At 45.3% G+C, this 14,474-nt stretch overlaps 1 protein-coding gene across 13 annotated transcripts in view; it reads right to left on the reverse strand.

Moving 5' to 3' along the window:
- TRIM67 (tripartite motif containing 67) overlaps nucleotides 1-14,225 on the reverse strand; it is a 33,797-nt gene extending 19,572 nt beyond the window's left edge. For 7 of the 13 annotated variants that reach the window (XM_040058646.2, XM_040058644.2, XM_040058637.2 and 4 more), the window contains exons 1-6: nucleotides 14,097-14,225; nucleotides 13,308-13,991; nucleotides 7,915-8,010; nucleotides 3,932-4,054; nucleotides 2,558-2,668; nucleotides 227-380 (exon numbers count right to left, since the gene is read on the reverse strand). In XM_040058646.2, coding sequence (XP_039914580.1) covers nucleotides 227-380; nucleotides 2,558-2,668; nucleotides 3,932-4,054; nucleotides 7,915-8,010; nucleotides 13,308-13,991; nucleotides 14,097-14,225 — 1,297 coding nt within the window. Of the gene's footprint in view, nucleotides 1-220; nucleotides 381-2,557; nucleotides 2,669-3,931; nucleotides 4,055-7,914; nucleotides 8,011-13,307 lie in introns of all 13 variants that reach the window. The other 6 variants (XM_040058647.2, XM_040058645.2, XM_040058641.2 and 3 more) reach the window with 5 other exon arrangements.
- Nucleotides 14,226-14,474: the final 249 nt, after the last annotated feature.

Genomic DNA, 14,474 nt, shown 5'->3' on the forward strand with positions numbered 1-14,474 from the left:
TCAGCTCAGACAGAAATACCAGATGCACTTAAAGATCATACATGTGAGGGGAGCACACCTTTCCAGGGAGCACCCAGCAACCTGAATTTGACTGAAAACCTTTTAAAACTATCCAGCAAGTTCAAGCCATTCCTCTTGCCTCCTTCAGTATCCTAACACCTCCCAGCACTGTTTCAACACATGCATGAAAAACAGAAAAAGGAAAATCATAAAAGCTCACCCCTACATTTCATCTGAATAAAATCCAGCTGGTGAATTGACTGCAGTAAAGGTTCACTATCCAGAGTCAAGTCAAACTCAGCAGATACTTTTGGCTCCAAAGCTCCTTTGACCCACTGTTCCTGAGATACCTGAACACGCTTGATTAAAGCATCCGAAATCTGAAAGACAGTATCAGGTTTATAATGAAATGGCAGATGCAGACATTAAAAATGACAGAATGCCTGTGAGATACAGCACAAAGCAAACAGGATTAAGACAGCAAAACAGACGAGATAGGATCTGGTCGTTTCGGGGCGAGGTCCATTTATGTTGTGTCCTTTCATCTTGTCTTTTCAAAATAAATTTCATCTTAGGCTAGGGAAGTAAAAACTGCATTTATAAAGCCTGTTAAGATTATGTTGTGTGTCGTGCCTTTGAATGCCACATAAAATTCTGTACTCTGTTCTCTGATCTGCATGGTCTACTTTTGCTCTCCTGTTTGAAAAGAAGTTGCACAAAGAGAGGCTTAAATGTTTGATCCTCTCCATTCAGCAGAGATGATTCAGTGGATGAAAGCTAAAGGATTAAAATAAATCAAATGGTAAGGAAGGTGTGTATTACTCACAGTGAGGGTGATAAATTGTCAGATAGATTTTCACATATATGATGGATTTTCTACCATTACATCAAAACTGAATTTAATTTTTAAAGCTTTGCTCTAGCTCAGCCCACAGACAATTAAAATGATCACAACAGATGCTTCTGGAAGTTAAATCCTGGCTCTGTGGAAATCAATGAACTCAACTGTCCTTGAGTTCAGTGAAGCTGCCATTTGGATATCTGGAGCCCCTGACAGTGAACTTCCTGTAGGTCACGGGGAATAGAAATTTTTCTGGTTATAACAGAGAGAGTTTTCCTTTATTGCAGGAATTCAAATACTTGTCCTCATTACTTTCACTGAGAACACTCCTGTCTGAGCCCCTGCATCAACAGCTCCTAATCAGTCTGTGCAGTGGGTGAAGGAGCATCCCACAGCTTCCTGCAGCCTCGGAGCGACCTACTGGGATGCTGGATCCCTTGGTCATGTCTCAGTATCCTGGCTGCAGGAGTAGTTGCTCAAAGTAATGCAGTGCCTGAATGTCTGCTGGCTGTCTTAAAAGCCTCATTAGACAAACCAAGCAAAAGTAAAACCAAATTTTTTGGTTGGTTTCTTTGTTTGTTTTTGTTGGGTTTTGTTTGTTTGTTTTTATAAGGGGTGCTGCCTAAAGTGTGCTGCCACAAAAGTTACAAGGAAAGTAAGCTGGAAAGAAAGTAAAGCATATATCTAGATAGCATCTATATAGCAAAACCTAAAGGTTTAGTTTGGCTTGTAGTGTTCAACTAGCAGCCTGTTAAAATCTGTGTAATCTTGGGATTAATCTACACCACACATTCCTCTCTCTTGCTTGAGACCAGACATGACAGTAACAATCAGTCTGGAGTGCTAATAGGTTTAGGTTGGCTAATCCTCATCCTGTTTTTCAGGGATACTCTGACAGGTCCTTGACTCTCATGTATTCATGTGTGTTTGATGCACCTTTCTTTTTAGGCAATGAATAAGGCAACAAAACTTGTAGGAAAAAATAAAATAATTAATAACCACGCAAGAATACACTAAGCAAAATAATTTATGGGAAAATAACACTGTTATGTTTTGTCTTATCAATAGACACTTCCACTGTTTGCACCTAAGAAACAATATCCCACAAATTAAGGCAATTATTGGCTAGGCCATATTTTGCTAAGAAAAGGTACCTGGAGCTGCCACAGGTCCTGATGCAACAATCTCAGCAAAGCAAAGCTACATGCAAGCCCCTTCAGACTAGATTCCTTATGGGGGAGGTGTTGAAAGGACTCTTTTACATGGCAAAGCAAAGGGGAGAAGCACAAGGGGGAGAAGCACTACTCTGCTGAGTCACTGACCTCTCCAAATTAATCAGAGAGCTCTCCAGAGCTCTGTGTTGGGTTTCTCAAATGAGAATAAAATTATGTTCTGGAAAAAGCTACCATTAACTGTATAGCATTTCTCTCAGCCCAGAAGGAAGGGCTGGCAAGAGGAAGGACATCAGGAGTTAGGGGAGTGGTGTGACCACTAACTCCCCTTCCCAGTCAGGATGCAGCTGTTAAAGCCATCTCTCTTGGGACACTCATGCAGTCACCAGGCTCTCTGAGTTTTTAGACACTACTTATAGGAGCTAAGGTGAACCTGCCTGGGAGGTGGAAGGAGCTAATTAACAAAGCCACACATTTTTAGACTTAGCTTTAACGTATTTTCTTTTTATTTTTTTTTTCCCCAGAACATAAGGAAGAAAAATACCTGTAAAAACCCAGAGGGATCATTTTCTTTGATGACTTCTAGGCAGTATTCCATAAGCCCCGTTGACTGGCGTAGCTTCAGTGTGCAGTGATTTATCTGGTCCCAAACAACCTGGAAAACAAGCATCAGTGCAGTTCTATGACTGCCTCAGCTTGCAGTGAATTGTGTAAAACGATTTCAGAAGAGACAAGGAATGGGAGAGTGTGTTAAATCTGTGCTTAATTTAGCTGCCATATGGCCATTGCTGTATCTCCATCAGCTTCACTCACTTGCTCTGTATTGTAAATACCGATAATTAGCTTGGCCAAATGTTGTGCACGGGGAATCTCAATTTTCAGAGCAGATTAATTGCTCAAAGATTAGGCTTGCTTGGGATAGGGAGGGAGAGAGGGCACAGAACATGTCGCTGCATTTGCAGTGTTCACATTTCCAGTCACACTTTCACTAACATTTAAGCTTTTAAAAAGTCCTTCACTTTTTCACTTGGAGGCAAACTGCTGGAGTGGTTTCTCACAGATCATACCCTAACATTCTCTTCACAATTTATTATTGAACTTGCTCTGTTTAAGAACACATTGCTGGAATTAAGAAATGAAATAGTTGCATCCCATTTTTCCAGAATTAGAAAAATGCTGCCACATGGCTGTGGACTATGTCTAATAGCACTGTGTTCTGCAGGACAACTTGTGACAGCAATAAACTGCAGGGTTTGCTGCGCTGCCAGCAGTATGTCCTAAGTGCTGGTTCTTGCTAAGCAAGCTGAATGCTGACCTCAGGTAGATTTTGTTAACTGATATGTTAGATAATACACTCCAGTTTTTCCTTCTGTCTTAGATACTTTTAATGTGAATGGCACTACAGTACCTCAAAATCACATCAAGATCAGCATTTTAAGAAATGTGTCTATTTAAATGTTTCTTGGCTGCCACTTCATTCAACCATTTCGGATTTCTTCTTGCCATCTCCTTTTACTGCATTTCTTTAATATATTTTGAGTTGTTCGTGTATTTCTGGAGAATTAAAATTACCTGAATTTAAAGATCTGAGGGAATATCAAAATCACAACTCTTTACTTGGGCAGAAGGTCCCAAAATCCAAGCCACACACAGGTTTCACTGATAAGCACCTCTCAAGAGATAGCCCCAAACCATCAGATAAATAAAGACCGATGGCCTGATTCAACAAACTGCTGAAGTACATCCATCATTTAATGTGTGTAGGCACAGTTCCATTATATTGCTGAACTGGAACCTGCTAAAGGGCTTCAGAGTTTGGTTTACCAGGAGATTTCTTGGTGTATAGGGTTGGGGAACCTGACAAAACACACCAGGTATCTATCAGCAGCTGTGCTGAGCTGATGAGAGGAGTGCTCACCTTCAGCTTGTGCTCACGTTCCTTGGTGACCTTTGTGAGGAGTTTTGCCTTTTGCCGTGTTAACGCGTCAACCAAGGCATCACACTGAGCCACAAGACAGGCTTCGTAATCCAGCCCATTCTCCTACAACAAGAGACAGTCACACCCATCAAAGAAAGCATAGTTTGCTGCTTAAGCTATTGCTCAAACCTGCTTTTCTGTTCAGAAAATATTTCCTTTCAAAATCCTTAGCATTTTTGTTGCCTTTCTGATTTCATTACAGCTGTACCAGTAATAGCTGCATGCTATAAAATGAAACAGTAAGATGCCACGCCACAAATGGTCTTAATTCAAAACCCTGATTTACTGGCACTTTCCAGACAACAGACGTAGTACGACATAATGGAAATGCTAAATGTAACATACACAGTGCATACATACATGAGAGGATTCTGCTCCAATCTGTTTTAATTGTCCCGCTGTAGCAACATTGAAATCACTGGCTCTGTACCACAGCAATTAGAACAGAATTATGGACCAGAATCTGGTCTACTGGCTTATTACTAGGAAATTAATGAGGTACAAAGTCCTAAGGTTTGTGTATTGCTTCTAGTACTCTTTTGAAATAGCTAGCACTTGGCAGTGGAGCTATGTACTTGATTAGCTTTTAAAAAAAGAGGCAAGTTTCTATTCACATTATGGTAAAATTTTTTGCTGAAAAAACCAGCATGAGGTATACAACATGGAGCCTTTAGTAGGGTCTGGGAACAATTTAGCATTACACAAATCCCTGGAACTGTTGCTGCAGTACCCAATCAAAGGAAGACTCTCCCTCACCTCCTCTGCTCGTAAGACTAGAAGGAGAAAACTTTCAAGCTTGTCTTCCAAGGAGATGTTTAGCTGTGCTATCAGCTTTCCTCCCAAATACCCCAATTAGATTTAAAAAAAAAAAAAAAGTGAGAAGATTTTAAATGTTTACTGAAGGAGAAGCACCTCTTTGCTAAGCCATTGAACACCCCTAAGTCATTACCATCTCCTAACTCTTTTGCTTTTCTCTTATTTTCTACTCATTTGCTTTGTCTTCTTTGAGTTCAAAATTTTCACTGTACTGTGGTCCCTTCCCTCTCTGTGACCCGTGCACCCCCTTCTCCAGCTGATGGATGCAGGCTCAGTGCTCCCAGAGAAGCCCCCACTGCATTCCTAGACCTGCCAGCGAGATGTGGGCGGGGGTTTATCTGGGGCTGGGCAGACAGCGGATGGCTCAGCTCCTGCTCACAGGTTTGTCTTAGACTCTCCCTGTGTGCATCACACCCAGCTCCCCACGAAGCCCGTTTCCATCCCGTTACTCTCGAAGTGCTGGATTGTGCACAGAGCCTGAATCAGTCGGTGGCTGTAGTGCATCCTCTCTCTCCTCATTTTCTGCTCACACATCAAACAGGGTGTTTGGCGGTGTGCCTCCTTCAAGTGAGAAAGTATGAAATTTGTTACAGCAGATGGGAAAATGGGAAAATCAGATCATGACAGCAACAAGGAGAAGCAAGGAAGCAACAGGAGCAATGAGGAACAGGCAGTATCTGAAAAGAAAAGACCAAGAGATACAAAAGTGACCTCAGAGAAGAGAAAGGCAGGAAAAAAGAGGGGGCAACAGCAGATCTGCAAAGCAGGGAAAAGAAAAGTATATTATGAATTTGTAAACTGCCCCAGGTAAGATAAAAGCATGGTTCCTGGTAATTCTGGCAAACTCAAGAGAGGAGATAAAGAGTGTGGATGGCTGTCTGCTCTGCAGTGCATTGTGACAGGATAATAAAATTTACATATTGCTTGGTCCTTTGTGTAAAAGTATTACTAAAATACATTTTTGCTGAGGGGTAAATGTCCATATGTGAGTGGCAACCGTCATAAGATTTCTACTGTAAATAACCTGCTCTGAGATATGTGTGTCTGGCTATAAACCTATGCACAAAGGCTACATCAGTTCCCCCAGAAAACAACAGTACAAGTACTGGTGTTTGTCCAGATGTCAAAAGGCACAAGATTGGCTCAAGACACATCTAAACCCTTTTCCTTTGGAGAGTTTGGCTGTGCCAAACCTGACTACCAGGAGCATTCCCTGGCATGTGCTATCATCAAAGGCTGCTCCAGCATCGCATGAGAAGAGTGCAATTTGTCATGGGAGAAAACCATTTCAGGAGGCTCTTTAAGGGTTAGAGTGTGTGGGTGATAACCTTGGAGCCATGCCCCAGCCTTCTTTTACTTAGGAATACAATATGCAGCAGATTAGTCCTGCTGTTTTGCTTTGCTGAAATTTGATGTTTCGCTCAGGCTCAGGATGAAGACTAGCTCAACATGTGAGAGTCAGATTCAGCTTTGTGCCCAGACTTGGCAAAATGTTAGAGGGTACTGCTGGATATAATTTCCTCTTCTGAGCTCTCCTCTAGCATTTTAAGCAACAAGCAGCATCAAATAATTGGCTTGGTCTTTTGATCCAACTGTAGCAGCTCCCTTATGCAGAGCAATTTGGCAGTGATTTTATTGAAACACATTAAAGGATTTTACAGCATAGTCATAAATAGCCATAATAGGCCACTTCTAGGTTTCAGGAGGGAAAAATACATTTGTAATGGAGCTAGATGACTCAAGAAAGATTGGTGATAGACTACTGTTTTGGATAAGTTATCCCATCCTAAAACAGCTGTTCATACCTATAGGAAGAAGTGCTCTCTAGAGATGCCTGTCCTTTCTCCTTGGACAGTGAAAAAAATCTAAATGAGTAACTAGCTGGGCTACATAACTGTTAAAGGGGTAAGTCAGCTGAGAGAAACCTCACACTACAGCCAAAACACAGCACATTACAGGTGCCACTCAGTGGTTTTGCACTGGTTTCTTTCAGTAAATGTCCTTGAATTTTACCAGTTTCTCCTTTTGCTGCGTTCCCTTCCCCACATAACCATGGTCGACTGTGAGGGTGGGTAGTGAGGCTGCCCTGAGGCAACCCAAGAGCTTGGGAAGCTCTTGTGCTATGAATTCATCCTCTCAGATTTTCAGTGGCATACTTTAATGAATAAATAATAAACTTTTTGAATTTCTGCTTTGGTTTTCTGTTACTAACAAGCACAGGACTTGTTGATGAAAGATGAGCAAGCAGCTGAGCGGGATACTGAAAAGCAGATGATGCATATCCCATCGCTGTAGAGCATCGCTGCAGCAAAAAACAAGTGTCCCCTCCTGGACACTGGGCAGCTCAAACTAGAGTGGCACTTTTCCAGGTACACTCTGCAGGGTGAGAAGGACCTTGAGGATCATCTGACCTCCAGCACTGATGACTCTAAATTTGATGGAAATTAAGCCTTATTTCATTTTGGGTTTGTGCCCTCAATTACTGCACTCACTAGGAGCTCTTTTTCTGACTATTAAATCTGGACAATTGCAGGCATGAAAATAACTTACGCTCCAATAAACGACACATTGATTTAGCGGCACCTTTTTTTTTTTTTTTTTTTAGAATATTCCTGCATTTTTGAATATGTGTAGGACACTCATACAAGCACTCTAATAGGCAGACTGGATTTTTTGCAGATTTTTTGACTGGATTTTTGGAATTTTTGCAGAAATTAATGTGTTTTTAGGAAATGTAAGATGAAAAGCTAGCAGTACGTTTTGAATGTGTTAAAATGAGAATTTATCCTAAATGCTGAATTCAAGCAATTGCAGTCAGGGAGGAGCCTAGAAGCATGACTAATGGATTCAATCAAACACTAATCAACACAGCTCAGATGTCCAGTATTGAGTATCAGCTTTTTGCAACAAACAGCAAACGATCTAGAAGCTAAAAGGGGCTTGCAGGCACTATTTGATTAATAATTTTTCCTAGCAAATTCATTCAAGAAAGGTCAGATGATTCCAGGAAAGATGAGAATAGCACAGGAGACAAAGTCATCAAATGAATTATTCACTCAGTTCTATTGATTACTGTATTATCAAAACAGATAATATTCTACAGTTACCTGGATCTGTTGCAATAAATTTTTCAGCTGAACCAAAAATTCTTTAGCTTCCTTTGCTTTATCTGAAACGCCATTTAAAGCCTGAGACAGCTGTGCCTGCAAGGGAGAAAAAAGGAGGAGAAAAAAGAAAAAGTTAGTGATTAAATGCAAATTTTTTCTTCGTAATCCTTGGATCTGGTGATTAATAATGTGCTAAAAGGCGTACATGTATTCCTAATGCCACAAAGCATTTGCGCTAGAAAAGAATAGTTAAGATTTAGTTAATCTTTAGTTAAGATCAGATTTAATGAGGGTGAAATATGCATGTGGGGGCAGTCAAGTATTGTGTCTGCACGTTCCACTTTATTGCAGCAACTTGGTAAGTCAAAACACCTTCTTATAAGACAGCTACCCACATGTATAAGGAGGTAGTAGTCTTACACAGTAACATGTGCCATGCTGAAAAATCCCCAAGTGCTTTTCAAAACGACACTTCTTTTTCATCCAAGTCTGAAATCTTTATAAATGTGGTAGATCCTCCCAAACCTGAGATACACTAGGACTTTAAAGACAAATCCACCTTCTAAGACTTCATAGTAATGTCCCTTTGGGGCTCCAGCTTCCCATGCTCCAACTCAACAAATGGGTGAATGTTTCTGCAAAAGTTGGAAAAAACCCTTCCTCTAACTTCTGACCAGTCAGGCACATAGCATATGTCTTTTTGAAGTCCACACTCTAGGCCTAACCTTCCCTTTCCTCAGCTAACACGAGAGACCTCTAAGCTGAACCAGAGGCTTGTCGATGAACTTGGAGGACAGGAAGGAAGCAGTGGTTTTGCCCCTGGCAGACCCACTCATGCATTCTGGGGGTCCCAGAGCCCTGAGCTGGAGGACCATGGCTGTGAGAATGATCAGCTCCCAGCCAACCCCAAATTTGTGCAGGATTTGCTACTCCAGATGGATCCCTGTAAGTCAGTGAGTCCCAATAGGATTCACGAGGATTCAAAGGTGTCACTAGAATTCACTAGGTGTCAAAGAACTGGTTGATGTCATCGTGAGGTTCTGTACCCGGGATGGAGCAACCCTGGCCGTATGTAAGGCTGGGGAACAAGAGGCTGCGAAGTGACCCTTGAAAGCACATTAGTGCTGAATTCCAAACTAGAATATGCTTTACAAAATCCATTCATAACAAATGTAAAGGGAAGACACAGTACTGTGCCTATTTCTCAGTATTTGAATCTTTGCTGTTTTCCTACGCAAACCCTTGTAAATGCACAAAAACATGAAATGATGATGTTTGATATCAACACTATAGGAGGCCACAGAAGCAAACTCCAGATCCATGAAAGAGTCTCTGCTTTCTGCCAGATCAGACAACCAGGACTTGAGGCCAGCTCTGCACAGGCTGATCATGTTTTCCAAAGTTTGAAGGCCACCTTTTCTGATCACACTTTCTGCTCCACTCACCGGGCACATCAGAGCCTTTGATCTCTCAAGATGACACAGAACAAGGTGAAAGCAGCATATGACAAAGCAGCTGGGGTGTAAGCAAGAAAGAAATAGGCGGCAGAAGCATTACAGTCTCTGTCATTGACTGTCCTGACCAAATTGTCCCAGGGAGGCAAGGGTTCCTTTCTTTCAAATCAAACCAATGGTTGGTCCGGTCCACTTTCTCAACATCTGCCCCAGCTCTCAAATCATCTCAAAGTGCGTTTCACCAGATCAGAAGAGACAAAAGCAGTATGTGGGCATCACAGCAGCCGTAGAAAACCACCACTGATGAACTGTAAGCAGCATAATACCAATGGCAATCAGCACAGTCACTCCTGACTCCTGGCACATTCCCATCACAGAGAGCTGCAACAGAAACTCAGCCACGTCACTGTCTAAAGGGCTCATAAGCAAATTGATCTGTTCATTAAAACCTGTGGTTACATTAACTCGACTGCAGCATGAAGATGAGTAGAAGACCAGATTTCCGTTCGTGAAGCCCACTTAGAGATAATAGCTTTGTTTTTCCAGGCATTTGTAAAAGATACCTTGCAAATCAGAGGAACTTAGTCATGCACTTCTCATTAAAATCAAGTGGAGCTACATGACTAAGCCCTCAGTAGACCAACCAAGCTATAAAAAAATGCCCTGTACACCCAGAGCAATCTTTCATGCCGCAGAAATATTTATTGTAAGTCGAACTGAGCTGTAACAAGCTCCATTGACTGGGACAATTAATAACTCCTGACAAATGATGTTCCACCATTTGATGGAACACCAAAGGAACACTGTGGTGTTCTCCTTACTTTAATACGTCATCTTGAAACCAATAATGTGAGGGCTGGAGACGGATACCAAGGTTCTATTTCCATCAATTACAGGAACACAGAGATCACAAGGGTAAGTAATTAAACCCAAATGGGCAAGAAAGACCTCTGATTTCAGAAAATGAACCAGATAATGGCTATGTACTTTTTCAACCAAACAGTTCATGCTCATTTAGCTTGCCTTCCCTCCATCTCTCTTTAGCAGCAGATGGACTATTGATTAGATAACCTTGTCCTGGTGTTGCATTCTCATAAAGCCCACAGGTTTTTGGGAACACAAGTCTTTAGGTCAGAAATAAAAGCTGGCAGGTGGACTCCTACGCTTGCCTGCAACTCCCTGCCTGCCTGCCCTTCACAGACCTCCCCAGCTGTGGGTGTTTTCAGCATTTTGGTACATAGGTATAGTTAACCCTTTAGAATGGGCAGAGCTGAAGTGTGTCCCCCATCATTCCTCATATTCATAGGTCTGAAGTCCTACCTAAATGTGATTACAATACCACTGTACTAGCTAGGAAGACATGAAAGGATTAAACTTCAACAGAAGGTTAAGAGTTTTTCTTGATAACTTTGGACTGCTGGTCCAGATGTACTTTTTAGGCAAGTGAATATAATGAAGTCCAGCTAAACCAGGGGATTTTCATAGATTTGCACCACTGGAGCCTTGTTGTTATTTTACACCAATTTTACTTTCTCTGCAGGAGAAGTCACACACAGCAGTGCAATGGGGAACCTGCACCACTAAGAGAGGCCAACCAGTCCAGCATAGCTGTGGTATCAGCAGTACAGCCAAGGGTAAGTGCACATTTCTTTGCATGGTCTGCAGCACAGCCTGGACAAGGTTATACACACTGAAATTTGCCACTAGGTCACTGTTTAAGGCCCAGACAAAGGAGGACCCAAACGAAGGGCTAACACAATGAAGACTCCTTGGTCTAAGAACAAACCTTTCAGCTGCCTCCGCCAGCTATGCCTGGAGCATCTGGAGAGAGCACATAAACCTTAAATTACGTTTGGCATACCAGTCAACGTAAGTAATTTATGGTTTGGTCAAAGTAACTGCAGGTTCTAAACCTTGTAGAGATTGGTGTATCAGAGAACTATTTCTAAGCAGAAGTATCTAATTTCAAAACAATTTATCTGAATGAATGCGAGCTGATGATTTAAGTTGCCTGGCTATACAGCTCCATAATATTTATTTTGTGCCAAGCATGTTTTTCTGGAAAATATAATATTCACAAGACCATAATTTCAGAGTACCCAAATTACTTAATTTTGAGGGTTTCTTTTCACTAGAATTTTGACATTGAATGAATATGCAAATCAAGAGAAAAATCATGTTCTGTGATACTTCTGTCACAGAAAAAAATGCAGTAAAAATACAAGCCAAAAGGGGTTTTTTTAAATATTTGACAGTAGGAAAGAGAGAAAATGACTGATTCTGAACTTTGATTACACTGGACTGTAATGTTCGAAAAGGCATCAAACAGTTTCAACTCGAGGTAGACCATAATACATCAAAAGCTCATCTCTCATGCTCTCCAAAACATCAGCCATGTTCGAACTGTGAACTCAGACCCTGCTCATCAAAACAATTCTGCCCAGAAGTGGATTCTGACACTGGGATATGAACAGCAGCTGCAAATGTTTAATCTGCTGCTTCTGGGCCAAGAGAATTTCTCTGCACAAACACCCATCGTGCTAGGGAGTAATGATGGCTGAGCTGCTGGCAGAACATTCAGACTGAAACAACTCCAGAAGAAGTTAGTCTTTCTTCTTGGATGGATAAACAATGCAGATCACCCCAAGGGGCATCTTCTTAAAATAGAAAGTCAATTTTTTGCCTTGTGAAATACCTCAGTTTATCTTGCGCTCAACCGCTCCATGGCCAAGGGGTGGTCACATCAGCCTTGATTTTGACCTTTCCTGCAGTGTCTGAAAAGATCTCTCTGCGCTTGCTTTATTGCTAACTGCAAGCTGAGAGTAAAAAGAAGGGAATCCAGTGGCCAGCAGAGGTGGTCAAGTGCTCTTTGCATGGCTGTGGGAAAAGTCCTTTATCCCCTGTACAGCAGGAAGCTCCAAAGGATAGTTCTCACCTCTCAGGCGTTGAAGTCCCCTCTAAACGTTCATATGTATTAACTGATCATTTTTCCAGGGTCCGCCATTCTCAGCAAGAAAGAACTTCATACACATTTTCAAATTCTAAGGCCATGTCTTGCTCTTTATTCACATGGTTGCAAAGCTTTATTTTTAGCACGGAAAGCATGACCAAGTGACCCACCAGCTCTACCAGACCTTATTAAACCCCTATGTAGCCAAGCAAATGGCTCCGACCTCTCTACAAAGGAATCCAGGGAGGGGTAGGGACCATCACTTGCTGGGAAGCATGAATCAGACAGTGACAATACGTGAATCAGAAAAAGCTTTACTTGTCCCTAGTCCCCATCTACAATTTCTTATTTATCTTTGTGTCTCCAAGCATTACTCTTGGCTTCTTTGGGAATGGAGTGCGAGGAGACCTCTTTAAGGCCTAGGAGAACTCCCAGTGTCCATGATCATCTGTACCATGCTTTCTTGTCCGAAACATTTGGGTGGCTGTGGGCCACTCTCCCTCACTGGCATATGGTTGTGGCAGCTTGCACTGAGTCCTGGGTGAAAGGGAGGTGGTGAAAAAAAGGAACAACCACCCTGTCTCCTCACAGGTAGCTGCTGCCACTGCAAGAGCATGGGAAGGCTGAGGACAGGACGGCCAAGGACCCAGCGGGCGGCAAACAAGTTAGTGAGACGGACTTGCTTATTCCAGCTATCTGCCCGAGACTTGGTTGAACACTCACTGGTCAAGGCAAGGCCAACATGAGAGGGAGTCTGGCTTTTCCAACCCTGAGCAGAGGTTGCGGGGTCAGTGGGAAGTCGGGAAGGGCCAAAAACCTAAGAGCGCCATTGGAATGGAAAAAAGTCCGAGAGGATGACAGACATGAAGAGCCTCGTGTCCCACAAACTGCAACCCACCTCTGGAGCATTGGGAAGAACAAGCCCCGGCGCTGAGCATCACCCCAGCTCCGGGCATCACCCCGGCTAGCGGGCGGCCGTCAGGACTCACCTTGTGCTGCTTCCACATGGCTCCCAGGGCCTTCACGTCGTGCTTGGCGTGCCTGCCCTCCTCCAAGCACTGGTAGCAGACGGGGCTGCGGCAGCTCACGCAGTACATGCTGTAGTTCTCCAGGTCGTGCTCGGCGCACGTCGGCGGCTTGCGGCCGCCGCCCGCCCCCTTCCCGCCGCCGCCGTCCCCGCCGCCGCCGGGGGCGCCCGGGTGTGCGGGCGGCGGGGCCAGGCGGTGCTTGGCGAAGGGCCCGCGGGCCGGGTGGCAGCGGAGCTGGCATGCGGCGCAGTACAGCACCTCGCACTGCTCGCACAGCACGGCGGCCGGCTCGGGCGGGCTGCGGTCGCACAGCTGGCACTTGGCGGCGGCGGCGGCGCGGCCCTGCTGGTAGCGCTGCACGATGGCCTCCAGCAGCCGGTTGCGCTGGAAGCCGCGGAGCCCGCGCTGGTCCAGGGACGCGCTCCGGTGGCACTGCGGGCAGGTGAGGGAGGAGCCGGCGGGGCCGGCGCCCCGCGGAGCCGCCGCCGCCCCCGGGGGCGCGGGCACCAGCGGCAGCACCCGCACGCCGTTGGGGGACTTCAGGCTGGGGGTGTAGGAGCCGTAGCCGCTGTCGGTCTCGCTGTGCAGGCTCAGCTTGTCCGCGTGGTCCCCGCCGCCGCCGCCCGCCGCGCTCTCCGAGTCCGGGCAGGCGGCGGAGCCCGCGGCCGCTCCCGGCCCCGCTCCCGGCCCCGCTCCCGGAGCGGCGGCGGGCGGCGCGGGGCCCCGGGAGTGGAGCAGGGGCGGCAGGTGCTGCTCGCTCTCCGGGGTCTGCACGGCGATGGTGCGGGCGCAGGGCAGGCAGACATTGTGCGAGCAGGGCAGGATGATGGGCTCCCGGAACAGCGAGCCGCACACCGGGCACTTCAGCTCCTCTTCCATGGCCGCGGCGCGGCTTTGTGCGCGGGCTCCTCAGGCGGGGGGCGCGGGGTCGCCGCCGGCTCCCCCCATCCCCCGCGGAGCCCCCTCCGCCGCCTCCCGCCGCTCCGGGCGCCGCGGCGAGGCCGGGAGGGCTCCGGGCGCCGCCCCGCGCGGTTCAGCACCCCGCGCCCGGAGACAGCTCCGCACGGCCGGGCCAGCGCCGGGGGAGCCGCCGGCCGCCCGGGGCCGGGGAAAGGCCGCCCGCCGGCC

The sequence above is a fragment of the Hirundo rustica genome, chromosome 3 (genome assembly GCF_015227805.2).
Source record: "Hirundo rustica isolate bHirRus1 chromosome 3, bHirRus1.pri.v3, whole genome shotgun sequence".
Lineage (NCBI taxonomy): Eukaryota > Metazoa > Chordata > Aves > Passeriformes > Hirundinidae > Hirundo > Hirundo rustica.